Source organism: Citrus clementina, unplaced genomic scaffold (genome assembly GCF_000493195.1).
Source record: "Citrus clementina cultivar Clemenules unplaced genomic scaffold, Citrus_clementina_v1.0 scaffold_6, whole genome shotgun sequence".
NCBI classification, from domain to species: domain Eukaryota; kingdom Viridiplantae; phylum Streptophyta; class Magnoliopsida; order Sapindales; family Rutaceae; genus Citrus; species Citrus x clementina.
Genome location: NW_006262139.1, coordinates 24659487 through 24686235, shown reverse-complemented (window position 1 = coordinate 24686235; position 26749 = coordinate 24659487). Strand labels below are relative to the sequence as shown.

The 26749-nt window shown below is 35.1% G+C and overlaps 5 protein-coding genes, 1 long non-coding RNA gene and 1 pseudogene across 7 annotated transcripts in view; 2 read left to right on the top strand and 5 right to left on the bottom strand.

The window, feature by feature from the left end:
- LOC18038596 (aldose 1-epimerase) overlaps nt 1–1047 on the bottom strand; it is a 2925-nt gene extending 1878 nt beyond the window's left edge. The window contains exons 1-2 of the mRNA XM_006431043.2: nt 788–1047; nt 631–680 (exon numbers count right to left, since the gene is read on the bottom strand). Of these exons, the coding sequence (XP_006431106.2) occupies nt 631–680; nt 788–962 (225 nt within the window). The 5' untranslated portion in view covers nt 963–1047. The remainder of the gene's footprint in view (nt 1–630; nt 681–787) is intronic.
- Nucleotides 1048–1685: 638 nt separating this feature from the next.
- On the bottom strand, nt 1686–4903 carry LOC18038197 (aldose 1-epimerase). Its single transcript, XM_006431040.2, has 5 exons — nt 4512–4903; nt 4345–4394; nt 2861–2984; nt 2636–2743; nt 1686–2506 (listed from the first exon to the last, which is right to left on the bottom strand). Exons 1-5 carry the CDS (start codon nt 4723–4725, stop codon nt 1881–1883), a joined length of 1122 nt encoding a protein of 373 aa, XP_006431103.1. The 5' UTR covers nt 4726–4903; the 3' UTR covers nt 1686–1880.
- A 2216-nt stretch (nt 4904–7119) lies between these two features.
- Nucleotides 7120–8460, bottom strand: LOC112097421 (annotated as a pseudogene).
- A 167-nt stretch (nt 8461–8627) lies between these two features.
- On the top strand, nt 8628–11431 carry LOC18038342 (polyvinylalcohol dehydrogenase). Its single transcript, XM_024182250.1, is given in 4 exon segments — nt 8628–8717; nt 8802–9280; nt 10252–10852; nt 10976–11431. Coding segments are annotated over 4 exon segments (1626 nt in total).
- A 331-nt stretch (nt 11432–11762) lies between these two features.
- Nucleotides 11763–14863, bottom strand: LOC18038343. Its single transcript, XR_002904915.1, has 4 exons — nt 14607–14863; nt 13501–13806; nt 12281–12374; nt 11763–12148 (listed from the first exon to the last, which is right to left on the bottom strand). It is a non-coding gene; the product is annotated as an uncharacterized LOC18038343 (long non-coding RNA).
- A 204-nt stretch (nt 14864–15067) lies between these two features.
- Nucleotides 15068–19839, top strand: LOC18040042 (translation factor GUF1 homolog, mitochondrial). 2 transcript variants are annotated; one of them, XM_024182307.1, is made up of 12 exons: nt 15068–15469; nt 15867–16617; nt 16987–17143; nt 17252–17306; nt 17843–17910; nt 17984–18088; nt 18171–18242; nt 18502–18615; nt 18739–18879; nt 18960–19019; nt 19238–19440; nt 19549–19839. In XM_024182307.1, the coding sequence occupies exons 1-11, from the start codon at nt 15131–15133 to the stop codon at nt 19401–19403; spliced, it is 2028 nt and encodes a 675-aa protein (XP_024038075.1). In that variant the 5' UTR covers nt 15068–15130; the 3' UTR covers nt 19404–19440; nt 19549–19839. The 2 variants fall into 2 exon arrangements, with proteins under 2 accessions (XP_024038075.1, XP_006431099.1); XM_006431036.2 differs by having other exon boundaries at nt 19238–19451.
- Nucleotides 19840–20788: 949 nt separating this feature from the next.
- Nucleotides 20789–23837, bottom strand: LOC18039220 (probable WRKY transcription factor 72). Its single transcript, XM_006431035.2, has 5 exons — nt 23742–23837; nt 23322–23411; nt 22172–22729; nt 21966–22079; nt 20789–21792 (listed from the first exon to the last, which is right to left on the bottom strand). Exons 1-5 carry the CDS (start codon nt 23835–23837, stop codon nt 20884–20886), a joined length of 1767 nt encoding a protein of 588 aa, XP_006431098.2. The 3' UTR covers nt 20789–20883.
- Nucleotides 23838–26749: the final 2912 nt, after the last annotated feature.

Sequence of the window (26749 nt, the reverse complement as noted above, 5' to 3'; positions counted from 1 at the left end):
TACTTGCCCTCAGAACTATCATTCTACCTTTGCAAAAAGCTTTATATGGAGCCGGTTCACATAAATAAAAGAGCCTTTTAACGAAGTATATTATATGATTTAGTTGCTGATTGGGTTTCCCCGTCAGCCTGTCTTTCATTTAAAAATAAAAAATAAAAAACACCATGTTAAAAATTAAAAATCCAACTTTTACTAATGTTGATTCTGCTATATCATCTAATTGAGGTTTCGTTTTGAGATTGATGTGATGCAACTTTTTATTACTAACGGTGTCACACTTCAGCTGTTGTGCTCTCAAAATTATGCTGAAACACAGCAGATGCAAAAAAAAACCCAAATCAATCTTAACAAAAGAAAGCAGTAGAAGATACAAATGCAGAGTTCAGAACACTATTTGAATAAAACAATAGGTTGATAAACCCAATGCTCAGCTACAATAGCTGATGGGACCTGTTTGATATGTTGTATGGCTGCCTAGAGATTACAATTACACGGGTGGAGTATTGTATACCAGCAGCTTTTTGTGTGTGAGAAAGAAGTAAGAAAGAGAGCAGGCAATATTTATTTCCTTTCACAAGCAACAAAAACAACGAAGAAACAAAAAACAAAACTTAAAAGAGAAAAAATCACCTTGTAGTCATTGACTGAATCATATCCAAGGGCAACATCAATCAGCTTTCCTGAATGATCAATACAAAAGCAATGGATAAGACAAGATTCACAGCCAAAAGCAAATAATTCAGCAGAATTTAAATGTCAAAAACAGAGAGACAGTGAACAGACATACCATGCTTGTCGGGAAGAACAACAGAAATAAGAGTGGCACCCCAGTTAGTGAGCTTCACAGAGAAATTTCCCTTCTTGAGATCATAAACTCCAACGGCATTACTAGCTACAGAACCATGAACAACAAACCCAAAAGCAACTAACACGACAAAACACAGCACCAGAGAACTCCTCATTTTTATTTTCCTTACACAAAAAGATGAAACCACTTTGGTCTTCTCACATGGGCTGCTGACTACAATCTTGTATATATAGCAAAGGAGAGACTTTTGGGGAAAGAGAGAGAGAGAGAGAGTTGCCTAAAAATCATTGCATATGCGCCAATTTAGTCTTTTTCTAGACATTTTATTATGCTTTTAGCCGATCGATTGTTAGACTTGATAAAGGCAGCGCATTATGTCAAGGTTCCTCCTTGTCCATTTCATGGACCCTCATGCTGTTTTAATATGGAATCTACAATTGTTTTATGTATGCAACTTGATTGGATTATGAGAATATGTAAAACTCATAAGGATTATCGATAAAATCGACGGTCCAAAGCTTATGTCAAGTGGTTACATGGTCACACTTCCATTCATATGACAGGACATAATTATTATTGATCGTGTTAGGCAGGCAAATATGATTACGGGATCAGTTGACTTTTTCTTTTTCCTCTCGATTCAACCATGAAACTAATGACTTATATTAAGTATTGCATGCAATTAGCATCGTGCACCTACAAATTGAAAGAATCTGTTTTGGAAAAATGCGCTCAGTCTTATATAATACAGCTACTTTTTCGTTTCAGGTGACGAAAAATTTGGTGCGCTGTGAGGTTACAGCTGGAAAATTCAGGAAAGAGAGCTCAGGAAGGACAGAAAACGAGTGACTGATATGGTAAAAGGAAACTAGAACAAATATTGATGGCAACAAGAGCTTAGAATCCCTTGCCATAAATTTATTGATTATTTTAATTTGGAGCTTGATTTTGTCTTTGTACAGAATCTGAAATTGTAGACCATGAAGAATAAAGTATTAACCTATTGTGGATAGCAACACAAAACAGGTGACATCCCGGTTTGGCAATGAAAGGCTTGATTATGAAACATCATCTACGACTTGGTGGAAAATTTATACAGCATATGATGCTTGTATTTCTCTCCAGGATACACAATGGTATTAGGAAAATTAGGGTGATTTACTGAATCGGGGAAGGCTTGAGTCTCCAGACACAGCCCTGCATGTTTCTTATACACGAAGCCACCTTTCCCCGTCACTTCCTTAATTTGGCCACCAGTGTAATATTGCACACCAGGTTGATCTGCCAACAGCTCCATCACTCTTCCTGACTTCTTATCGTGCACGATTGCTACCTTCCTCATTGTTTTGCTGGAATCATCCTTATCAAGCACATAGTTAATGTCATAGCCACCAGGAAGCTTGTCGATGCTACTGCCAATTGCGTGAGGCTGGAGGAAATCATAGGGAGTTCCTTCAACGGTCTCAATCTTCCCGGTGGGAATTAGCTGGTCATCAACAGGTGTATAGCTGGAAGCAAAAATCTGGACTTCTTGAGAAAGGATATCGCCACTGCTGTGACCACCTAGGTTCCAGTATGAGTGTTGAGCCAGATTTACTGGAGTAGCCTTGTTTCTAGCCTTGGCTTTCATTTTTACACTTAGTTCCTTCTCGCTGGTGAGAGAGTAACTCACAGTGACATCGAGATCACCAGGGAATCCTACAAAAAGTTGCAGATATATGAATGTTCAAAAGTCACCCAACCCAAATGAAAACATATCATTCTACCACATTCATATTTTAGAGCAAAAATTTGAAAAAATCAAAATCAAAATTAAATTACACTGACCTTCTTCACCATCAGTGCTATGATAGGAGAAGACAATCTTAGGAGTAGGACCTTCGTTCTCGTAGGTCTTTACTTTCCAGATTACATCACTAAAGCCTTTCGGGCCACCTATAAGAAATCACGAAAGAAATATAAGTTGTCTCTTAAAAATACAGAATAAGCAACTTCATTTTTCTTTTTACCAGGAAAAAATACAGATAATGCAAGTGAACACAAGAAACGTACCATGAAGCATGTTTGACTTTTCATTAGCAACCAGTTTATAATGGGTTCCATCTAAAGTAAATTGAGCGCCTCCGATTCTGTTAGCAACACGTCCAACAACAGAACCGAAATAGGTTGTGTCATTCTGCAAAATATTCCCAATATAAAATGATCAAAAAGATAATTCATCGTTACAAATATTAAGATCATAAAATCGTGGAATTATAGGAAGCTCTGAATCAAAGTGTAGGAAATTGCAAAAGCAGCACAAAAGGAGAAGGATGGTCCTTTCATTAAAGATTCAAACAAAATGGTCTTAGTCCCAACCAGACTATTGAAGAAAATTAATACATTATTTAAGGAAACTGAGAATCAAGTGCATCACAGTCAATAATGCAAACGTCAAAGAAAAGTCTGACTTTACAAGTCTACAAGGAGAAAATTATTAAGAATTAGAAACCATTCGAATAAAACAATAAGTTGATAAGCCCAAAAGCTCAGGTCCCCAGATGATCATATCTTTTAAAAAAGAGTAGTGATAATTGATCAAACTCATTTTATCTCATCAACATTCACTTTACAATTTACTTAACTAATTTCTTAAATTACCATCATTAGAAATAATTATTATTTTCTCTGTCAAGCATAATCTTCATCCCCACCATTTATCTTCATTAGCTCTAAGTTCGTGATCACCATTACCACCAAGTTAAAATTACAAAACACAACGTTTTTAATTAAAAAAAATCAAATAATCAATTTAAGATTACAAAATAATTAGATCCAGAAAAATCACATCTACTAACAATAATACTACCCAGTTATCTAGATATTGCAAAACCATAACCCCACGATCCAAAGTCAAAAAGTTAATATCCAAAATGTTCATCTAATTAGATTCAAATAGCATCAATTAAAGTAAAATACTCATTAGTAAGGATCTTGAGAAGGTGCATTGAGGGATTCAGACTCAACTGAGAGATGCAATAGAAGCATAAGTGAGAAAAAGTGAAGTGAATTACAATGATCGATTAATCTCATGGCTATAACCAACAGAGAACAGAAATAAAAATAAAAATTAGTCAGATTACATTCTTCATTGATTCAAAGATACTGAAGTTAAGTTTCTTCAGTTATGGAATACATTATCTTAATGCAATTACAGCACTTTAGATTCATAAGAACAACCTCTAATTGATGGTGATGGTGAATTTGGTGGTAATAGAAATAGGTGACGGGGATGCTGATGTTTGAGAGAGAGATGTGAGAGAGAAGATAAAATAATAAATAATTATTTTTAATAAAGATAATCCTGTAATTAAAATAAATTACTAAAAGTGGAGGTTATCACTACCCTATAAAAAATATATATATGATGGATGCATAGGACAAACAACACAGGAAAAATTAGCTGTAGACTCTTTTGTCACATATGGGCTATGGCCATAATGCAAAATTTGTGATTTTCAGAAGTATCTCCAAAATGAGGGGGGGAAAAAAATTACCTTGTAATCATCGACTGAATCATATCCAAGTACAACGTCATCTACCTTACCTGAAAAACAACAAAAATAAAACAAACTCAGAAAATGTAAAAAACCCAAAACTTGACAATCAATTAAAAAAAAGGAACAAAAGCCCCCTACAAATTAAACAATGAAACAAATCATACCATCCTTGTCAGGGAGAAAAACAGAAACAATAGTGGCACCCCAGTTGGTAAACTTAACGGAGAAATCTCCTTTCTTGAGTTCATAAAATTTAACCTCCTCAGAATTGTTTTTGTCACATTCATTCTTCTTATCCTCATCAGCTACAGAGCCATTAACAATGAACCCGATAGCAACCAAAGCGACAAAACACAAAGACAAATAGACTCTCGCCATTTTTATTGCAGAAACAGATGCCTTTATAGGAACATGTCGCGGTTGATTTATTTATAAGGGTTGCTGAATACAGCAATAAAAAAAATAGTAAATAAGAGAATTATGGGCGTCCATTGAAAATGATGACGAGTTTATCCAATAAAGATATGATTTCTGAACTGCTTGGTCTTTTTCGGACATGTCTTATAGTGCTTTTGACTTGCTCAAGGCGAAGTTTTGTATGGTTATTTATAAAAATCTTTAAATCTCAATAAATCTGGGTAAATAAAACATGTGAGCCTTTGTACCAGTCAACGCACCGGTTTTGTTTTTTGTTTTTTTTTTTCCTTTTTTGGTTTCTATTTGCAATCTATAAACTTAACAAACAGGAATTATTTCTTTAATGAGGTATATAATAAATGTTGTCATCCTCTGAGTTTGTCTTTTCTTTATCATTTTTTATTCAATAGATAAGAATGATGTGAAGGCATATCAGTAACATCCATACATTTTTAATCCATCATTCTTATTCAAAACAACACTTTTACACACAAAGCATAAACTAATCAAGTCAAAAAAATTTAGGTCGATTTTGGAACTCTGGATTAGGGATGACAATGGGGAGAGGAGTGGAGGGGACCAACATCTCCGCATCCATCCTCGATATTTTGCATATCTCACTATCCCTATTAGAATTGTTTGAGGAGATTCAAGTTCCCTCCCCGAATAATAAGAGTGGATCCCTGAGGGTCCCCGATCCCTGAATAACTGATATGTTTTTAAATTTAAATTCTGAACTTGATTTAATTATATTAAAATAAAAATTTAAATAAAAATAAGGTTTGACAATATATTTTACACTAATATTAATCTATTACAAAAATCACACAATACAAAATAAAAATTATCAGAATAATTATTTTCGTCAATCTTCATAATCTTATAATAAAAAGAAATTACTTTTATATCAATAATGAAATGAATGAAATATGTACAGATACTGAAAATAATATATTTAATAAAAGCATTTACTCTTACACCTCATGCTCGTCCTGTTTTTCCTCGAGGAATGTGACAAATTGAGGGATAATATTAGGTTTCAAATCTAAAACAATAAAAATAATATCAAGATCTTTAGATTAAGGTCTCGTCAAATAATAATTCAGGACTACAACTAGTTAAGTAGTCTCAAAATTTTTATAGCAGATTTGTATACATATTTTGATATTTGTTATTTATACTAATATTTAATATAATTTAAATTTCATTATTCATTTATTAATAATTCTAAAAAATAAAATCAAAATTAAAAATTAATACGATGAAATGGGTAGGGGATGTGGATTCCAACTCATTCCCATCCCTTCCCTAAATAAGAAACTGGATATAAATTATCCATGTCCCTTCCTCAAAAAAGAAATTGGGTATAAAACCGTCCCCATACCTTTCCTGGATAGAAAAAATTTCTAAGAATTTCCATCCCGTAGGGATTTTTACCATCCCTACTTTGGTTTTTATTTTTTTACAACTGGAACTCTGGATTCTGAAATTGGAGATTTCAGTAAAAATTGTTAAAGATGAAGATACGGGCCTTGGAGGACTGTGAGGCCCAGGCTATTTGTATAAGAGGCCTAATGAGTGTAGTAAAGAGAAGAAACACGTCTGTCGTCGTTCAGGCTTTAAAACTTAACACGAGTTGGCGTTCAAATATTGATAAATAAAACGACTTACAACTAAAATCAACAAATAAACACCTGTCGTCAGTCAAGCCTTAAAATTTAATACGAGTTGGCGTTCAAATGTTGATAAATAAAACAACCTACAGCTAAAACCGACCAGTACTCAGTGACAAGTTTGTCTATAAACTGATCACATAAGCAAGCACACAAATATACACTGCTTTGAACTTGATTGCTGAATATATATATATATATATACATATAGGATTATAAATATAGAAAAAGAGAGAATTGTGGGTTAAATTGAACATGTAAACAGTTTGGTCTTTTTCGGACGAGTTTTTGGTCTTTTGACGGTTTTACCTTATTTGCTTTTGAATTGGTTGAAGGCAATTTCTGTGAAATTAAAGTTCTTTGGTTTAAATTTATGGATCCCGTATATTGTAACTTGATATATAAGACTGTTTTTTGTTACAGCCCATGTAACAAAATATAAATTTCTTTAAACCTAACGTACACGGACCATCAAGGGCAGCTAATTAATGACCACACGCTATCACATGACAGTCAAATTTATAATGTAAATTTATTCTCAGTAATAAGTAAAATGTCATCACGAATAACAAGTAAAATGCCATCACGAATAACATACAGTACACTTAGCGTATCTTTATTGTTCTATGTTATAAGGCAGTGGATCACAATTCGTTTTGTGTTTGTAAATATGACATAGCAGTCACACACAAAACGCAAAGAGTGAGGTTCCAGTAGTGGATGAAGGACTGGCAGCATCAAAGACTAACTGTATATCCATTACTAAGATATATGCATCCACCACTCACGGACATCCCACCATAAACTGCAGCTCTAGTTTCATATAACCACAGGTTTTTACCAGTTTTGGCATCCATTGCATATATTGGTCCTTCAGGATGTGTTGATCCAGCAAAAACCACATCATTAGCCACACCGACAGGCCCATAAGCTGTAAAAGTACTTGGATTTGGTACGGACCATAGGATTTTGCCGTCGCGAGCATCGATTGCCACTCAGCCACCGGCTTGTGTTCTTCTTGGATTGGTTGAGAACGAAATTCTTTTCTTCAAAGTTGGCAATATTGATATAGATCCTTTTTGCATCAGTAACTGCGCCCCAAATACCCTTTCCGCCAGGGCCGCTAGGTCCAGCCTCCTACAAATTCAATAAGATAATGCATATATAAATTGTAGGAGTTATTCCCTGTTTGCATGTACAGATGCAACAGGGACGTAGTCAAAAATTTAATTCAAGTGAAGCAAGTTCAAAATATAAGGACTATATATATATATATATATATATATATTTCAAATGAGACTGCCATTATCACGATCAAGAGCAACAATAATATCTTTCCAAGTTCCATTAACATGAGGGTTAGGGCCAGGAGGGCAACCAGGGGTTGAAAGATTGAAACATTCAATAAAGAATACATCGTAGCCGCCAACTTAATGGTACCATTGGATCTTGCCCGTGTCCACGTCCAATGCCAGGATTGAATCTGAATGATTCTCAAGCTCTACACATTCATTAGTAGGACTAGTGGATACTGTTTGATTATTTTGTTTTTCCTGGCATTCTGTCATGCGTGAGGAGCCCAGTATAAGTTGCCAGTGGCAATGTAAATGTGATTTCTGCGGGTATCAATTGATGGGCTGCTTCCCCAGATTGCTGCTCCAGCGTATGCTCCTCTCTTGCCTTTGTTATCAGGCAGCATGTAAGTTTGCCGCAAGACTGCATCAGATTTGACATCTAATTTCAAGAGGCGGCCGCACAAAGTGCAATGCTTAGGCCTTCTTCTAGAGATGATGTACCAACATAGAAACTCCTTGAATGAAAGAATGCGCAAAAAAGTTACATTTAATGAGCTGTGTTGGTATTGAATTATAGATATATAAATTCGCATTTGTAGGTGCAGACGCTCACAAGTTTAAAATGCCTTGTCGTCTTTCTAGTATTTTTAAGAGAGCTGCAAACGGTTGACAATTGAATATGCTTTGTTTTTAGACAAATTCAGTATTGATTTAATCAAGGTATACATATTTACTTCTAATAAATAAAAATTAATTTGTTTGTCTTGCGTGGAGGTGGTAGCCTGTCAAATTAATAGTAAGTTAAAAGCCACTAAATCCCTCCAAATGAATTTTTTTTTTAAGCATCTTGACAGAAGCCTCCTACAGCAATAAGCATTTTCAAGGACCCATTTCAATGGCGCTTCCTAAACGCCAGAACAATAATATTATCCTTCCTCTAAGCATCTTCTGTTTACTCACCTTCACAACTTCCACAGATTCTGCTGTAAATTCTCTCCTTCATGCACACTCACTACACATGACACCAATTAACATGGATAAATTTTGATGTTTGACTCTATATTTGCAGGGAAACACACAAAATACTGAACAAAATTGGGTAAATCATGGAGGAGATTTATACAACAGGAGATATGCAAACAAGGAGGAGAAAAAGATCAGTCCAGCAACTGTCTCCAAGCTAAATTTAAAGTGGAAGTTCTACGCAGGAAGTGATATTAGTGTAACTCCAGCAATTTTCAACAACACCCTTTACTTTCCAAGCTGGAATGGCTATCTCTATGCAGTTAAAGCAGCTGATGGATCTCTTATTTGGAAGCAGAACTTACAAAACTTGACAGGGATTAGCAACCCTGGTTTTACTCTCAATGTCAACTCAACAGTGTCAAGATCAACACCAACAGTTGCTGGAAATTTACTTATTTTTGGACTCTGGGGACCTGCCGTTGTAGTTGCTGTGAAAAGATCAAATGGGAAGCTTGTTTGGAAGACCAAGCTCGATGACCATGCACGAAGTTTTATAACCATGTCCGGAACTTATTACAAAGGGTTAGTTTTGCCATTTTCGCTTACTCTTAATTTTTGTCCTTTAATTTTCAGCATAGAGATACCTCATTAACAATTAGAAGCTTCAGCTTAACTATGAAAGCCCAGAAACTGAACTAACTTTTACTTAGTGATTTGATTCCGCAGTTGCAGTTAGAAGTCATTGCATGCATACAGCTACTCAACCTATACTCTATTCTAGAAAAGCAAACTTTCTTTGTGAAAATATTGAGGAAAATTTTCTGTCTCAAGTTAAGTGGTTCATTTGTCTAAGAGTAGTGCTAGGTGTAGAGAAGCACGAGAGAAAGACGAGAGAATGTTATTCTCTCTCTCTACCCACTCATTCTCTCTCTATTATTTTCTTCTTTATTTTCCTCTGTCTTTCTCTCGTGCTTCTCTTCACCGAGCATTTTGCTTTGTCTAAAAGATTGTTAACCTTTTAAGAAGTTCATAACTTCTACTTTTAAGTAAAATCATGTGGCTCACAGATAGCACACCCAAGAAATTTTGTTATATTTAACTTGTGCCAATTACATAATGTCAGTCTTTGTTTGTCTCAAGATTTATTAGCTAAATTCTTTTTATTAATAGAAATTGTCAGGCCTGTGGACAACTTGACTTTTAATATGTAATATTTATATGATTATTATATCTGGACATTATCGGTCTTCAAATTGTGTTTTGTCTTACATGTTGTCTTGCCAATGCAAAGATCACTTTAACTATACAGAATTGTTCCTGATTTCCATGTCCAGTTATATCCAAAATACAAAATTAAAGTTTAAAGATACGAATTTTAGATACATTTTAATATTAAATTATAGCTAGTTCCCACCACATAGTCCAAATATACATTTTAAAATGTGTAGACATTCACGTGAATGTACAAATTATTGATTCAAGACAAAAATTGAAATTCAATGAAGTACAAGATTTTGGTTTTAATTATTTCGCATTTACTGGCTTTGCCTCAGGGCTTACTATGTTGGAACATCATCAATAGAAGAAGGCCTAACCTTCGAGCTATGCTGCACTTTCCAGGGCAGTCTAGCCAAATTAGATGCCAAGACTGGCAGGATCCTGTGGCAAACCTTCATGCTGCCGGACAATTTTGGCAAGCTTAACGAATATGCTGGAGCGGCCATTTGGGGAAGCAGTCCGTCAATTGACCCCATTAGAAACCATGTTTACATTGCCACAGGGAACCTCTATTCAGTTCCACTTCATATACGTCAATGACAAGAAGAAGAAAACAATCAAACAACACCAACAAGTCCTGACAAGTGTATCGAACCTGAAAATCACTCAAATTCTCTCCTGGCACTTGATTTAGACACTGGAAAATTTGTGTGGTATAAGCAGTTGGGGGGATATGATGTGTGGTTTGGTGCTTGTAACTGGCATTTGAATCCAAATTGCCCACCTGGACCTAGCCCTGATGCTGATTTTGGAGAGGCACCAATGATGTTGAGCATGTATCGAAATAAAGTGAAGCATGATATTGTTGTTGCTGTTCAGAAAAGCGGCTTTGCTTGGGCTCTAGATCGTGATAGTGGTAGCCTCATTTGGTCTATGGTAAGTTCAGACTCACTTTCAAGAGACGGTTTTGACATGAGGTCCTGCGTTTGTGTATTGCATATTTTTAAATTTTCTATCTTCTGTTTAGGATTTGCCTAAACAAAAGACTTACAACCGTAGGAGGCTGGACCGGGAGGCCTAGGTGGCGGGGCAATGTGGGGTGCGGCCACAGATGAGAGAAGAATCTACACCAACATTGCCAACAGCCAACACAAAAACTTCAATCTCAAGCCATCCAAGAACTCCACTATTGCTGGTGGATGGGTGGCGATGGATGCTAGCAATGGAAATGTCCTATGGTCTACGGCTGATCCTAGCAATGGTACTGCCCCTGGACCAGTTACTGTGGCCAATGGTGTCCTGTTTGGTGGATCTACATACCGACAAGGACCAATCTATGCAATGGATGTCAAGACAGGAAAAATCTTGTGGTCGTATGATACTGGAGCAACGATATATGGTGGTGCTTCAGTAAGCAATGGATGCATCTATATGGGTAATGGGTACAAGGTTACTGTCGGATTTGGTAACAAGAACTTCACTTCTGGGACCTCACTATATGCTTTCTGTGTCTAAAAAACCACCTCGAATGTAAGACACACAAGCACTAATTACATTTTTATTCCAGTCGGCAATAACATAATCAATAATACATGTGAAAATAAGGCTGATGATTTCTGGTCCCTCACATCATACGTAATTAATTCCTTGTTCAAATGTTCTGATTATTCCCAGTGGTATTAAGTCTCCTCTAATCAAATGTGTTAAGAACTAATTACCTGTCAGCTCTCTAAAATATGTTCAAATGGTCACCAAAATAACTGACGCTACGAATCACAATCAAATATATTACAGATCAGAACTCTTGCCTATCATTAATATAAACAACCCTCTAAATGAGGCCTGAAGTTGCTAAGGTTCCACACAAATTTCATACAAGAGATTATTTACATGAACTCAACAATGCAGTTATAATGTTTATATTACCGTTGCAATTAGATAATGATGTTAAAAAGAAAATATGATCTTAGTTACATAATCAAAGCCATTAACCTGTCACACAGTTGGGCCAACCTGTTATTCGGAGAAAGAGTTAGCCTGTGACTCAGTTTGGCTGAAGAGCCACCAATAATAGCTGAGACAGAGAATGCATCATCAGATTGCTTTCCAGCTCAACTCAACAATTCGCTGTGCTTTCTTGTAATAGTCAATTCTTCCCCCAGTGAGCATCGTTGCAGCCTGTTGATTTGCAGCTGAGTACAGGTTTGGATCACCCAGCATCAACTGCAAGAACTTTTTTACCAAATTTAAATGTTTTTTGCTACTCCTGACATTACTTACAGTATACAGACATTTCCATTGACTTAAGGATGAACAGAGTTAGCAAAATTTTTTATAAAATTTTATAAATGGACCTATGATTACCTGAATTGTTGCAAAAATGGCAACTACATCATAATCACTATTCCACTTCAAGTCTTATATGTTATATCCAAACAGATGCTTCCATCTCCAAAAACTGGTAAGGAGCAACACAACAGTATAAGAGATCAGAAAGGACAAAACTCCTTAAAGATGACATTTCCCAGAAAGAACAGAACAAAATAAAAATAGACCGAGATACATGCTACGGAAGAATAGGTGATTCAAATTGATGTCAAAATAAAAGCCTCAAACAATATTTTCCCATAGAATTTTAGAAGCCTGACAGCAACTTTAGCAAGATCACTTACAAATCCTAAATTTTTAAACATCTAATATGATTATGGAGTCAACTTAAACAAAAAACATTGAACATTATAAATAAATGCCAAAAGATGCATGGATTAAAACTTGGAACTTGACTAATATAGTGATTGAAAAAGAAAAAAAAAAGGGAGAAATTAATTCTGGAAAGTAAGCAGTAAAACACTACAAATTTTGTACATCATATGATTCATAAGAGGATCAGCATTCAGCCATATAATTAAAAATAATACAATTGAATCCTAAAGCTTGCTCTTTTTTTTGCCCCTCCTTCCACATAAGAAGGTTAAATAGATCATATGGGAAAAAGAGGAGAAGGAGGAACTAACGGGAATTTAGCTCAACTTACTGTTACGGTGGAACATTCGAGAAACAAATGGAACCACAGGAGGCTTGACAGGATATTCCTTAGTAAACTTAAGAGTCAACTTAAATATACCTGCCAAAAGCTCAAGAAGGATTTATGACTATATTGTCAATAGAAGTGGCAACAGTAAAATATGCTTATTATTCTAATAACTTTTAGGCAATGATATCACACTAGAAGTGCAGTACTAGCTATTTCTTGTGGCAGAAGGAAATGCAATAGAACTCTTTTCCTGGAACAAAGTTCTAGAATAGCTGTCATTTATTTTGCAAATATGTTTCAAATATAAGCAATTATCATCTGAAACAAGATGATTTCAGAGGATGGTTTCTAATAAGTTCTGTGCAGCCATAGGTATGTATAGCAATATCCCAGATATAAATGCCTATACATACACATCAGTTCAGCATTTACGACTTAACCCATCAGAAACAGTAATTGTAGGAGCGCCGGATTAAACTCAATGATTATATTAGGCAATTGTAATGCACAGCTCAAGTTAGCATACACTTATTCAGAATTTTAAACTCACCTCCATCAAAAAGAGTCCCACCAAGGCTACAACACAAACAAGGAAAGCAATCAATAGAGATTGTGAAAATATAAACTAAAATATTCTCTTATAACATGACAATCAGAAAAGAAACACACGCCTTGAGAGAAAATAGAGAAGACGTCAAGAGCCACTACATTGTTGGCAGGAAACATAGAACATTGGCAAAATACCCAACAATAATAGCGTTCCGAAGCATAATATCGTCATCACCAGGAGGTGCACCCTGTTGAAGCCTCTTGAGATCCCTCATCCACTGCTGTAGTTGACATTTCAGCCCACCACCTACATTAAGAATAACCAAACTGAAAAATCAATCAAGATTCACCCATGCAAATATATGATATATAAAAACCAATCTTTACCCACTCATGGTACCCATTTAATGAAAACTGAGACACTAGCAAATGAACCATCAATCAATAATTCTCATGCTTGCTAAGTGAAGCAAGTGTTGTAAAATATGCTAGGAAAAGACTATGGTAAAGAAACCATCCATTAGTAGGGTGCTATAGGAGGTTCAAGTCTCCTGGGTACATTTGAATTATGAGGGGAGGATCTTCTTTCAAATATTTGAAGGTTGATTACTTGAAAGAAGGTTGATTACTTGATCCAACTTATTCGAAGTCCAGATTTCCAAACTATCGCGGCAGAGTACCAGTTTAGTAAAAGAATTGTTATAAATTATGATCATGTCACATTAACTAAAATATTTACGTTTCCAACAAATCAAGGACTAGCGCTTCCAACAGCAACTTCTAAAATGAAAAAGAACAGATTTTTTAATTGAAACAAAAAAAAAAAAAACAACCTTTGGTAACCCCTCCATATACCTAATGCACAATCAATTAACATATCTGGTAAATTAACAGATCGTCCATATTCTTGGGCTTGGCCATACGAAATTATTACTCAACTGGATAATCTAACACTAGTTTCATTCCTAGCTCTATATCAAGCATCAAGCAAGCCCAGTTGGATTTTTTGAACTTTTTTTGTCACTTCGAACGAGAACTAGAGAATAAAACACACAATGTTTGGTCCCATATACAAAATTGTTCTCGACAGAAGTTTAAGTAACTTACTGGATCTGTTAAGCAATCACCAGCTGAGAAGAAACAGCTAAGTGCCAGAGACAGGAAATTGGAAAGAGAGTGGGAAGAGAAACTGAAGCTTCAAGTTGGCTCTGTATTGCATGTATTGTAGTGGAGTCACGTCATTTCTCATCGTACTACGATTGCTCTGTTTCTTTTTCATTCTTGTCCTTTTGTGTAGAACTTGAAATTGCGCTAATGGCTGGTCCCAGCATCTGACAATCGACAACAAAGGTTTTTTCGTACCCTCAAGGCCTCATCCTCAAGACGTGTGTACTATCAGTTACCTGATTTATGATGCCGTGAGAAGGATGAATTTGAGAGATTTTGTAAACGTTATGCGCATATTTAGTATTATTTAACATTACGGGTTATGTTTGGTAATTTCGACATAAGTCTTTATTCAGTTGTAAACGATGTCGTTTAAGAAGAGCAAACCAAACGCTGCTAATTTCTGCAGCGCTTTGTCGAAACAATTTGGCTACGGCAGCACATCTTCTGCTAAAACCCTTCAAATGGGGTCTCTATACGGAGCCTCTAAAACCCTTAAAAAATCTCACTTTATACTCTCCTCAATCGCTAAAACCAACCCAATAAATTTTAGATTCAGCCACTGCCAAAACCACCGTTGTTTGCTTGACTCAACTCGTTCATTTTCTTCAAATTCTCCCCAACATGACAACAGAGATAATACAAATGTAGACTTGACCCAGTACCCACCTGAGAGAATCAGAAACTTTTCTATAATTGCCCATGTTGACCATGGAAAATCAACGCTCGCTGACAGGCTTTTGGAACTCACTGGCACTATCAAAAGAGGGCATGGGCAGCCTCAGTATCTTGATAAATTGCAGGTATAATGATGAATTTTTCTTTTTTTTATTAGATTATTTAACATGCAATTTAAAGTGGGTGTTTTTTGGATTTTACATTAGGTTTATGGATTTTTTTTGTAAATTCAACGTGGTTTTTGTCATTTTAGTTTGTCAGAGTATGCTTCTTTGATATCGTTGTCGTTTGAAATTGTTATTGTCTCAGAAATATGAAGACTAGAAAGCTTCGCTAAATAAGCTTGAGATGATGGCCTCTATGTATACTTCATCCACATTCTTTTTCTAGACCTGTTTGTTTTATTTCACATCAGTTTCACACTTCTCAAAATGATAGCATATATTTATGTCCGGGAAAATATATATTGAAGGTATTTATTTACTGTCTGTTGTAAATGTGATGAAATTGGGATATGTTTAGGTGGAGAGAGAAAGGGGAATAACCGTTAAAGCACAGACAGCTACTATGTTTTACAGAAACGAGTTGAATGGCCCTGGCACTAGTGAAGCTCATAATCCCTCAAGTTTTCTACTAAATCTTATCGACACACCTGGTCATGTAGATTTCAGCTATGAGGTGTCGAGATCCCTAGCAGCTTGCCAGGGTGCTCTTTTGGTTGTGGATGCTGCCCAAGGTGTTCAGGCACAAACTGTTGCTAACTTTTATCTTGCTTTTGAATCTGAACTGACGATAATACCTGTCATAAACAAAATTGATCAGCCTACTGCTGATCCTGATCGTGTCAAAGCTCAGCTGAAATCAATGTTTGATCTTGACCCTAGTGAAGCCCTTTTAACATCTGCAAAAACAGGGCAGGGTCTTGAGCATGTCCTTCCTGCAGTCATAGAGCGGATACCTCCTCCTCGTGGGATTATAAATTCATCTTTGCGTATGCTTTTGTTGGATTCATATTATGATGAGTACAAAGGAGTAATATGCCATGTTGCAGTTGTTGATGGAACTTTGCGCAAAGGAGATAAGATCTCATCTGCTGCAACTGGCCAAGCTTATGAAATTGTGGATGTTGGAATCATGCATCCTGAACTCACTCCTACTGGGGTTCTTCTTACTGGACAAGTGGGTTATGTTGTGACTGGCATGCGTTCAACGAAAGAGGCACGCATTGGTGATACTCTCTATCACAATAAAAGCATTGTTGAGCCACTTCCAGGTATATATTCATCTTTTTTTCCTGCTACAGAACATTATCTTCATTCTGTTAGCCTTTTCACACAGATCTTGCCAGTCATAAACATATTATCTCTACCTTAATAGTTGGAGTATTTGTTTGAGGCAGGCTTACTATTTGGTTGTTTTCTTTCTCTGTTTTTGTAATTCTGTTTGTAGAAAGGTTATTATTTTGGTTGTTCTGCTGTATTTTCTTCAAAGTGCAATATATGCAGTTGTTGTAGCTGTAAGGGCTCTACATGTTATGTTATCGTCCTTGCCTTTCATTTTCTACTTGATTTAAGTAGTTCTGACTTCACTGGTCCTTATAACTTCCCTTTGACATGGGTTCTTATATGCCTCAAAAATGTAGGTTTTAAGCCTGCCAAACATATGGTGTTCTCTGGTCTTTATCCTGCTGATGGATCTGATTTTGAAGTGCTCAACCATGCAATAGAGAGACTCACGTGCAATGATGCCAGTGTCTCTGTTACTAAAGAGACTAGCACAGCACTTGGACTGGGTTTTAGGTCTGGCCTCTGCCACTGAGTGATTCATCTCACTACAGTGAAAATCAAACTTGTGACTAAGTATCCTGTTTTCTATTTTTTGGTAACAATTAACATGTTGTACTACAGGTGTGGTTTCTTAGGCTTACTTCACATGGACGTTTTTCATCAACGACTTGAACAGGTGTTTTCCCCTTTTGTGTGTTCGCAGTTGACATAGTCCTCAAATACAATATGAAGATGCAGTACCAACACAGCCTATTTGCATTTTGAAATGTTCATCTTTTTCCCATTTGGAGGGAGTTTCTTTATAATAGATAAAGGAACTTTGCTTTCATATTGGTTGGGTCCAGCTGTATGAACTTTTTACCTTTCTTTCCAAGCCAACACCAAATTTTCTAGCAGCAGCATCTAAATTAGGTTTTCTTCTAGCACTCATACAGGCTTCTTAATGTACATATGGACCTGATATCGTGGACATTAATATGCCTTTATGTAGTTAAGGAATTTTCTTCACCGTGTCTTTTCATTGTTGTTGATGGATCACATTTAAAAAATAATAAAGTTAGATAAAACTAATAAAATATCAGTTATTATGCTTATTTTGCCGACATATCTTACCATGTTTGTCTAGAATTTTACTCGGACACTTGTATTTGGCTTAATAATATTGGAAGTATTGCTTATTCTCATGAACCCCTCTGTTAATATATATGATAGGAGTATGGAGCTCATGTCATTTCAACAGTCCCCACTGTGCCTTATATATTTGAGTATTCTGATGGGAGGTATGTCTTGTATATCGCTTTTAAGATTGTTTAAGAAGTTCTTTACCTAACGATACATGGACCCATTCTTTAGTAAAGCAGAAGTACAGAATCCTGCCTCATTGCCCTCCAATCCTAAAAAACGGGTTACAGCCTGCTGGGAACCTACTGTGGTAGCGACAATTATCATTCCTAGTGAGTAAGCCCTCAACTCCCTTACTGGGTAAGTTCTTTTGCATCAGTGTATTTATTCATCCAGAATGAAATTTTTCTGCCCTAAGGTATGTGGGATCTGTGATTACACTTTGCTCCGAGCGAAGAGGACAGCAGTTGGAGTACTCGTTTATTGACAGGTAATTTTGACTCCTGGATCATGATGATTTTAGCATGAAAAGAAATTAAACTTTGTATTTAAATTCTTGGTATCCATAGAACATATATCTGATCTCATCATAAAACTTGTAGTTGAAATATATATATACCCTACATTACTAAATTGTACTGTCAGTTTCTGCATTTGTTACGTATGTGATTTAATTTGCAAGCTTTATGTACCCTTCCTTGAATTGATTCACAGTTGAAGTACTGATCATTTGGTTTTCATATATGCAGCCAGCGGGCATTTATGAAGTATCGTCTACCTTTGAGGGAAATTGTTGTGGATTTTTACAATGAATTGAAGAGTTTGACTTCAGGTTATGCATCATTCGATTATGAGGATTCAGAGTAATCTCTCTCTCTTTTGTACTTCTTTTTATTTATGTGGAAAGCATTTATACATCATCTGATTGGATGGGATATTTGGATATGATTTCCCCACATTTCACACATGACGGGTCTCATTAACAGATATCAACAAGCTGATATGGTGAAACTCGATATCCTCTTGAATGGTCAACCTGTTGATGCAATGGCAACAATTGTTCACAATTTAAAGGCTCAACGTGTTGGTCGTGAACTGGTGGAGAAGCTGAAGAAATTCATAGACAGGTCTTTTCATTTAATATATTAGTTTTCATAGTCTATTTGCTTGTTTATGTAGTAGCCTCAGGTGATTTGAATCTGAGCAGGCAAATGTTTGAGATAACCATTCAAGCTGCAATTGGATCAAAGGTTATTGCGAGGGAGACGTAAGTCATGGAAACCTTTTCATACTGGTCCTTTCTATTTGAGTGATGTCACTATATCAGTTTTGATATGTGACCATTTTCTTTAGATAGCGGTTCTTGCAATTTTCATTGGCATTCGTAAAGCAAGAGATTGTCATTGTTTTTTGTCATTTTTTTCCTAAAATTGTGATAATTCTTTCTTCCAAACTGTTAGCTAACCCTTGATGTTCTGTTCATAGGATTTCGGCTATGAGAAAGAATGTTCTTGCAAAGTGCTATGGTGGAGATGTTACAAGGAAAAGGAAGCTATTGGAGAAGCAAAAAGAAGGAAAGAAGCGAATGAAGCGCGTTGGTTCTGTTGATATACCTCAGGAGGCTTTTCATCAACTATTGAGAGTTTCATGAAGAAAGATGTCTCGAAGATGGAGCAACATTTTCAACGGTACTGGCAAGGTGATATGCTCGTAGATTATGTGTTGATAATTGACGTGAGAGTAAACTTTTTGATCTATTACATATTGGCATTTAAACTTTATGATTTTTGTTGCAGCGGTGTATGAATCATATGAAACTCTATTCTTCATGATTGCTATTGACAGCCAGCCCGCCTAGCCGTTATTTTTTCATGTTTAAGGACTTTGGCCGCAAAAAGGTTCTCATAAAGATTTATTTTGGGGATGTTACCGGTTAGTGCAGGAGGTTGGATGAACAGAGCCCATTGATTTTGTAGGGAGCTGTCTTGTGTAAACAATTGTGCTATATATCAAAGAGTATTGAGTTACAATTTTCTGCATAAATCATGCAATAGACTCAGTCTCATTATTCAATATTATTTTTTGGAGTTCCCTAATTTATTGTTGAATAATTTGATAAATAAAATATATCACAGGAGTTTTCTATTGTCTCTAATTGGAAAGCAAGTAGACTATATAGTGCAATTGAGGTCATTTTGGTGCGCGTCCTCGTTATTGTTAGTCAGTTGCTTACATCTTTAACGTTTTATATTGTAACGTAATATAAAAGGGTCCTTCTATCTTACATGCATGTAAGATACATTCCTCTCACATGAATAGTGTGTGGATCCCACACATACACTATTCATGTGAGGGGGATGTATCTTACATGCATGTAAGATAGGGTTTGCCAATATAAAATAGTAAATTAACATTTTTGGCAAAAGTAATAATACTAATATAATAGTAATAAGCCATTGCAATAAAATGTTCCGATGTCAATTGACTTGCATTTTATCAATAAGTAATCCTAATTTTTATTTTACATTATTATTGTTATTTTTTTTTTTTCATGTCTTTCAAGTGCTCTGCAGACGATGAAACTATCAATCCAGTTCCAGAAATTTATTTAGTTCATTCGACCCCTAATTTTTATACTTTTATTTTTTTTAAACATTACATGATTGGAAGCTCACCAATCATGCGTGCAGAGTTGAATTCTCCCTTTATTTTTTAACACTAGAGATCTTACCAAGTGAAACTAACTAACAACCCGCAAATATGTGACGAGATCCGATCTCAGCTGTAGGTCATATTACAGGACTACTTGATTGTAACGAGTCAGTGGGTACTTGCACTTGAAACCCTAATTTAAGACCGTCAGCTCATTTTATATATGAACTACTCTCCTTTAAAGTTGACTTAGACCTTAACTGCACGCTGAATATGTATAATATAGAATCAATGGTTTGTATTAGCAAGAAATCTACAATCTCGGATTCGACTGGTTGCATTTGCTGACAATGTGAACAGGACTGTATCAATTCCATACATAAACATTAAGTAACTATATACACTTTGATCATTCTCAATATTATTTATTACTTATTCCCAAACTTCGATCACATCGAAAAAGTCAATTATCAACCCCATCAACTGCTTTGACCCTTGTTATTATTATCATTTGTCGGGGTAGGGCTGCTCTTGAAGATAGGAAATGGCAATGAAGATTGAAGCAAACTACTGCTTCCCGTCTGAGAATTCAAAGTTGAGAGTCCATTGAAGTAGCCTGATGCGCAAGCTTTCCCATTTTGGCTTAGTATTGAATTGTTAGGAGGAGTATTATTCTGCATCAGATTCTGACCAAAATTTTCTTGATCCCCATTATTTGTTGCATTGCCTCCAACCATTGTTGAAATCGCGGCAGCTATAACTGACCGAAAGTTAGGGTCCGATGTCATAGCTTTGGTTAGGGTTTCTGTCAAAGCTTGTTGAGAAGCAGAAGCAGTTGCAGCTTGTTGGTTCTGATTTTTATCCATGAAAGATTGATAAAACTGTTCTTGGGAATTTTTTCCAAGATTTAACAAGGACCCATTTGGAGTTTGATTGTAAGGACCATAAGCTTGGAACCCATTGCCCCAAAGTGTGGGTAACAAAGTGGATTCTGAGGAACAAGAAAAGTTGAGATTTGTTGAAGGGAATCTTGGGTTTGAAGCAAAACTTGAAGAGAACCTGTTGAAGTGAGAAAAGGAACTGGATGGATTGGTAAGATCCAGGGTAATTGTTGGGAACAAAGCTGAGGTACTATTTGAGGAGTAGAATGGCTTTGTTCTTGAAGTATCATAAATATTGAAGTTTAATCCATTGGGTTCTGTGGCAGCAGTAGTAGTTGGGGCTGTGGAGCTGAGGCCTGGCTGAGATGTCGAAGAGCCAGATAATAGCATGGAAGCAGCAGCTGAGGTAGTGGAAGCCATGGCAGTGGCTGAAACTGGAAGTGGGTGGCTGTGTGTTCCTTCATAGGTTGTGATTAATATAGACATGTCTTCGGCACACCTTTGTACCTAAAAAAATTATGGTAGCGTAACGAGTTAGCTTAACTGATAAAGAAAATCATAAGTTAGTGTAAGATGTTTAAGGTTTAATTAAAATCTACATACTCACGTTAATTAATTAGGAACAATAAGAAATTTTATTTACATTTTTTTAATAATTTTCGAGAAATAACAAAGTATACCTGTTTTCTTACAGGACATCCTGGTGCAACCGTACAACGATAATAAGCTCGAGGACATGGGTTTCCTTTTGCAATTTTTTGCCCATATTTCCTCCATTGACACCCATCGTTCAACTGTATAAAGGATGAAAAATTCTTTTAGCCAAAATTCTCAAAATGATCTAGACATATTTACTGCAATGAAAATTAAAGAAAGATAGACTAACCGTAGGGGCATCACATCTTGCTCTCACAGAAACCCTAGCTCTCTTCACATTGCTTTGTGGTGAAACTTCATCATCTCCATTACCTCTCATTGTCTTCAAAACCTTACTTGGTGGCCATGCCTCTCCTGCTTCCTCTTCCTTTGTCTCTTCTGAACTATTCTCGGGGCTTAGATTCGACACACCAAGCTCCAGAGACGGTTGAATTTTTGGGTCCAGCGCAAGATTTAGACTGGCCTTCAACTCTTCATCATCACCATTTTTCCTGCTACTTTTGCTTGCATTATTGCTTGTTCTTTCTTCCTTTTTAACCTCACCCGGACTGCTGCTTCTTCCAAGACAAAGTGACACAAGTTCAGACTCCATGATTTGATCATCGTGGGAAAAGTATTGAGTTGAATTTGTAGATTTCTTGGCGGGGTCAGCTTTTTGCAAGATATCAAAGAAGCGCAATTGGAGAGACTTGTAATCCTTTTCGATTTGCTCTAGCATCTTCTTTAATCTTTCGTTTTCTTCTCTCACTTCACCCATCTCAGCTTTGGCAGATTCAAGCTCATCCTCCTAAGATCAATTGGAAAAAAAAAATCAATAACAAATTAATATCCACCCATCCATCTTATAATATTTGTAACAAATTAACCAAAATAAGGTCCCTAAGAAAAGTATATTTAATTATCTTATAATTAATTTGGAGATTAATTGGGAATAGAAATCATGAACATTCAGATCTACCTAACGCGCACAACATTGCGCGCACATATGCAGCAAACAAAAGTGATGAAGTTATTCGCCACAACAATTAGAATTCTTCTCGACGAACATACATATATTATATAATTAATTTATTATTCATGCATAATGCACATGAGCCATGTCTACATATGAAACATCTCACTAATATCAAAAGAAGGCCAAATTGAAAGTTTGTGGATGCAAGTGTTTGTATATGTATGCATGTGTATGATAGAGAGAAAGAGATGATATTTAAATGAACAAACAATTTAGCTTGCCAAAATATTGGTTCTGTATATAGTTGTAATCTTTGATGTAATTTTGATGTAAGTTCAATAAATATACTCCATGGCGGGGGGTTTTTTTTGTGGGTGGGGGGGGGGGGGGGGGGGGGGAAGGAGTCGTAAATTTTGTTAGGTACCTCTTTCCCGTCGGCTGCTAATTTCTCATGCCTGCTGGGTGAAGATGATTTCAGACCACTGACCTCATATATTTGTCCTCCAATTCCCACCTGAAATAGAAGAACAACAGTCATATATTAATAATTGGTTTATTTTTCCTTAGTTATTTCAGTGCTTCATGAAACTCAAAAAGGAAGAAAAAAAAGAATGATGACAGCTTCTACAAATTCAAGATTCAAAGAAACTGAGTGACTTTCACTTGCTATATCGTCAAATGGTAGAACTCCTCCATCTAAATCCAATTCATGAAGATCGAAACGTAAATTCTCATAATTAAATCCGACATCTAAAACATTATCAACTCTTTATTTTTTTTTTTTTTTTTAAAAAGTCATCGACACACAAGGGGATTTGATGATAGTATAGATATGTATTTGTACCTTTCTAGCTTCTTGGCTGCAAATATGTTCATGGTTGATAGATTCAGCACTCTTTTCTTCCTTAACAACACAAGGCATTTTCAATAAAACCTCCATTTAAATTGCTGCAGCTTAATTTGAAGGATCAAATATCTCTCTTTCCTGCTGCCAGCCCTAATATTCTTAATACTTATATATAAAACTTGAACATAATAATCTCCATTGAACTTCTCTTCCAATTATAATATTACAAGACCCCAGAAGTCTTTTGTAGATTTTAAAATATTAAATTAATTAACCTATTCAAAAATCTCATTAACTCATAGCTCACAATTACGCAGACACACACAAACAAAATGTCAACTATCTCCACAGCTATTTGATATATATTAAATAATTAATAAAACAATGAGTATAAAAGGAATTAATTCAACTTCAACTTTCACAGTCAAGAGAGAGAGCTGAATTTGCGGCAAGCTTATTAATTGATTAATGCGATTATAGTACTATCGTTGAAGCTTGGTACTAATACGACGTCACATGGGCTAACAGTCAAATTTTATGTATGAGAGATGACTTATTAAGCCACGGCGGTGGTGGTGGACGGTGGCCACAGTCAAGCATTGCCCTTGTTTAATTAGTTGTCAATTTTCCGGTCAATACGGCTCTTAGCTTAACACGGTATCCATGTTAAGACATGAGGCAATGCAATGTTGTCCACATTCGTTGACCTTGATTAATTTCGTTTATTTTTGTGAATTAATTTTTCTATTTCCATCACTTGCATTAGTTGTTAGCTAGCTAGGTTAGCTAACTTGGCCATCATATTCATTCATGCGAATGATTTAATATTAGAGTGTTTTTCAAGACTACCTCTTTAAGAGTATCTCCAAAAGAATCTATTAATTTTACTCTTCAAATATATATTTGTTTACTTATGTGGTAAAAAAAAGAGTGAAAAAATATGTTATTCTTCAAAAGATTCTTCAAATATAAATAAGCTAATATTATTTTAATCAAATAAATATTTTTCAATGGAAAAATAAATAGTAATTAAAGTACTTCTCTCTCTCTAATAAAAAATAATAAAATATAAATTGAATAGGAAGAAAGCAACTCTATAAAATTGAAGAGAGAAAATTATTTCTTATTTAAAAAATCTTAATTAAAGTATTTTTTGGGGCTTAAATGCTGATGTCACTTTCCAAATAAGTAGTAAAATTTTATTTGAAAAGTGTTTTGAGATACTCTAACCAAGTTGTACTTGATTACTTTCTTCAATTTAAACTATCATAAATCATTTTTTTTTTTTAAAAAAAACATGGCATTAGAGCAAACTAGGTATTGTGTTCAAATCCTATGTGCCATTTTTCCGCCACTTCAGTTTTTAGGTCAAAGTGATTTAACAAACTAAACCAACAAATCAATCACATAATTATTATTATGATAAAATGTACTATGTCCCACAACTGGAAAATTTCGAAGTGAATTTGCCATGAAATCATCACAACAACGGCAGCTAATAAATTACATATAACTTACAACAACTCAAAAATGGTTAATCAATTCTAAATTATGGTAACATGTGAAAGATGTCGGAGATCATGAGTAACTAGTTTTGTGTTTGCCATAAGTTACATATACAAGACCCCACAACAATATTGTAATTTTTTAGGCATTGAAGTAGTAATTTTTTTTTTGGTTTTTAATGAAACAAAAAGTTTCCTCAAATATATTATATAGAAATACATTAAATACTTTACTTGTAAGATGATAAGACCAAATACTAAAATATAATATGTCAACTTTAGGAAAAACTTTTTAATACATTAGAAGTACCACGTCAACTGTACAACAAAAAAATGATATTATGTTAAATATTCATTTATTTTAAAAAATAATATTAAGCAAGTGGTAATCATATTTAATAGACTTTCTCCAACTTTAGATACTATTCTCATCAATTAACAAGTGATGAACATTTACAGTCTTATTTAGGAAAAAAATAAAGGAAACTAAAGATATGATCCGTAATGTAGGACCCTTAGAATCATGTAATAGACAAGATGTATAAAGCAAGTAATCACATTAACTAATTGTAGTCAACTTTCTGAGTGATACAGCTGATGGCAAAACAATGAATATTGCTTTTAAGTGTCATGATGTGAATTAGCTATTGTTGCACGCTACGCTTATCAAGAATCACATTATATTTGTGAACATATAAGCTAATAATTAGCTTAACTTTTTTTTTAAAATTAATATATTCAACAACTATTCAGATCCTGCATTATGGTAATTTCCTTAAACATCTAGACATTTCTGTATAGTATATTTTCTGGTAACTAATCATGTTCCCAAGGACGCTAACACTGTTTACTCATGTCTTATCGCTAAACTTTTTGCGACACGTTCATTGAGGACATAACCCTTCTTGTTTTTTTATAGATTAATATCTGCATATTATCTTCCAATATATGATTCTGTTAATTAACTTTTAAGTTTAGATTCATCAATTGTGGCACCAATTATACATATAGGGATCTGAGCTTCATATATCTCTCGTCAACTTGCATCACCCATTTGAAATTAACTTGAGTTGAACGAAATTAATGTTGTTTTAATGTCCATGAAACGACTGCTTGGATTATTAAACTCACTATGGATTCAATATGACTGTTGAAATTATGAATATTTATTAGTAAATGCGTCAGCATATCTCACTCAATCTATATTTTATCACAAATATAATTTGGAGTTCATATTGCATAGTAATTAATTAACACTCACGTCACAAACATGGTGCACCAATCTTTTTAATTAATGAGCGTATTCTTTTATTGTACTGATTGATTAATGACCTCATGGACTTAGATTTATCTTGACTAAGCCAATAAACAGAAATAAAGAAGGAGAGGCTGCTAAATTGCTCTTTCAAGTTAATAAAGGTCTATGTCAATGATCTTCTTGTGATTTGAATTTAAATTATTTTGTGTAGAGATTAAACTAATGCTAGATTATTAGTAAAA

Coding starts and splice junctions, on each gene's coding strand:
- LOC18038197 (XM_006431040.2), bottom strand. CDS start 4,725: ATGGCGAGAGTCTATTTGTCTTTGTGTTTTGTCGCTTTGGTTGCTATC. Junction 2,985..4,344: donor ATTCAGTCGATGATTACAAG/GTAATTTTTTTC, acceptor AATATTTTGCAG/AATGACACAACCTATTTCGG. Junction 2,744..2,860: donor AAAGTCAAACATGCTTCATG/GTACGTTTCTTG, acceptor GATTTCTTATAG/GTGGCCCGAAAGGCTTTAGT.
- LOC18040042 (XM_024182307.1), top strand. CDS start 15,131: ATGGGGTCTCTATACGGAGCCTCTAAAACCCTTAAAAAATCTCACTTT. Junction 18,089..18,170: donor ACAATTATCATTCCTAGTGA/GTAAGCCCTCAA, acceptor TTCTGCCCTAAG/GTATGTGGGATCTGTGATTA. Junction 18,243..18,501: donor GAGTACTCGTTTATTGACAG/GTAATTTTGACT, acceptor TCATATATGCAG/CCAGCGGGCATTTATGAAGT.
- LOC18039220 (XM_006431035.2), bottom strand. CDS start 23,837: ATGGAGGTTTTATTGAAAATGCCTTGTGTTGTTAAGGAAGAAAAGAGT. Junction 22,080..22,171: donor CAAGATGTGATGCCCCTACG/GTTAGTCTATCT, acceptor TCCTTTATACAG/TTGAACGATGGGTGTCAATG. Junction 21,793..21,965: donor GATGTCCTGTAAGAAAACAG/GTATACTTTGTT, acceptor TAATTTTTTTAG/GTACAAAGGTGTGCCGAAGA.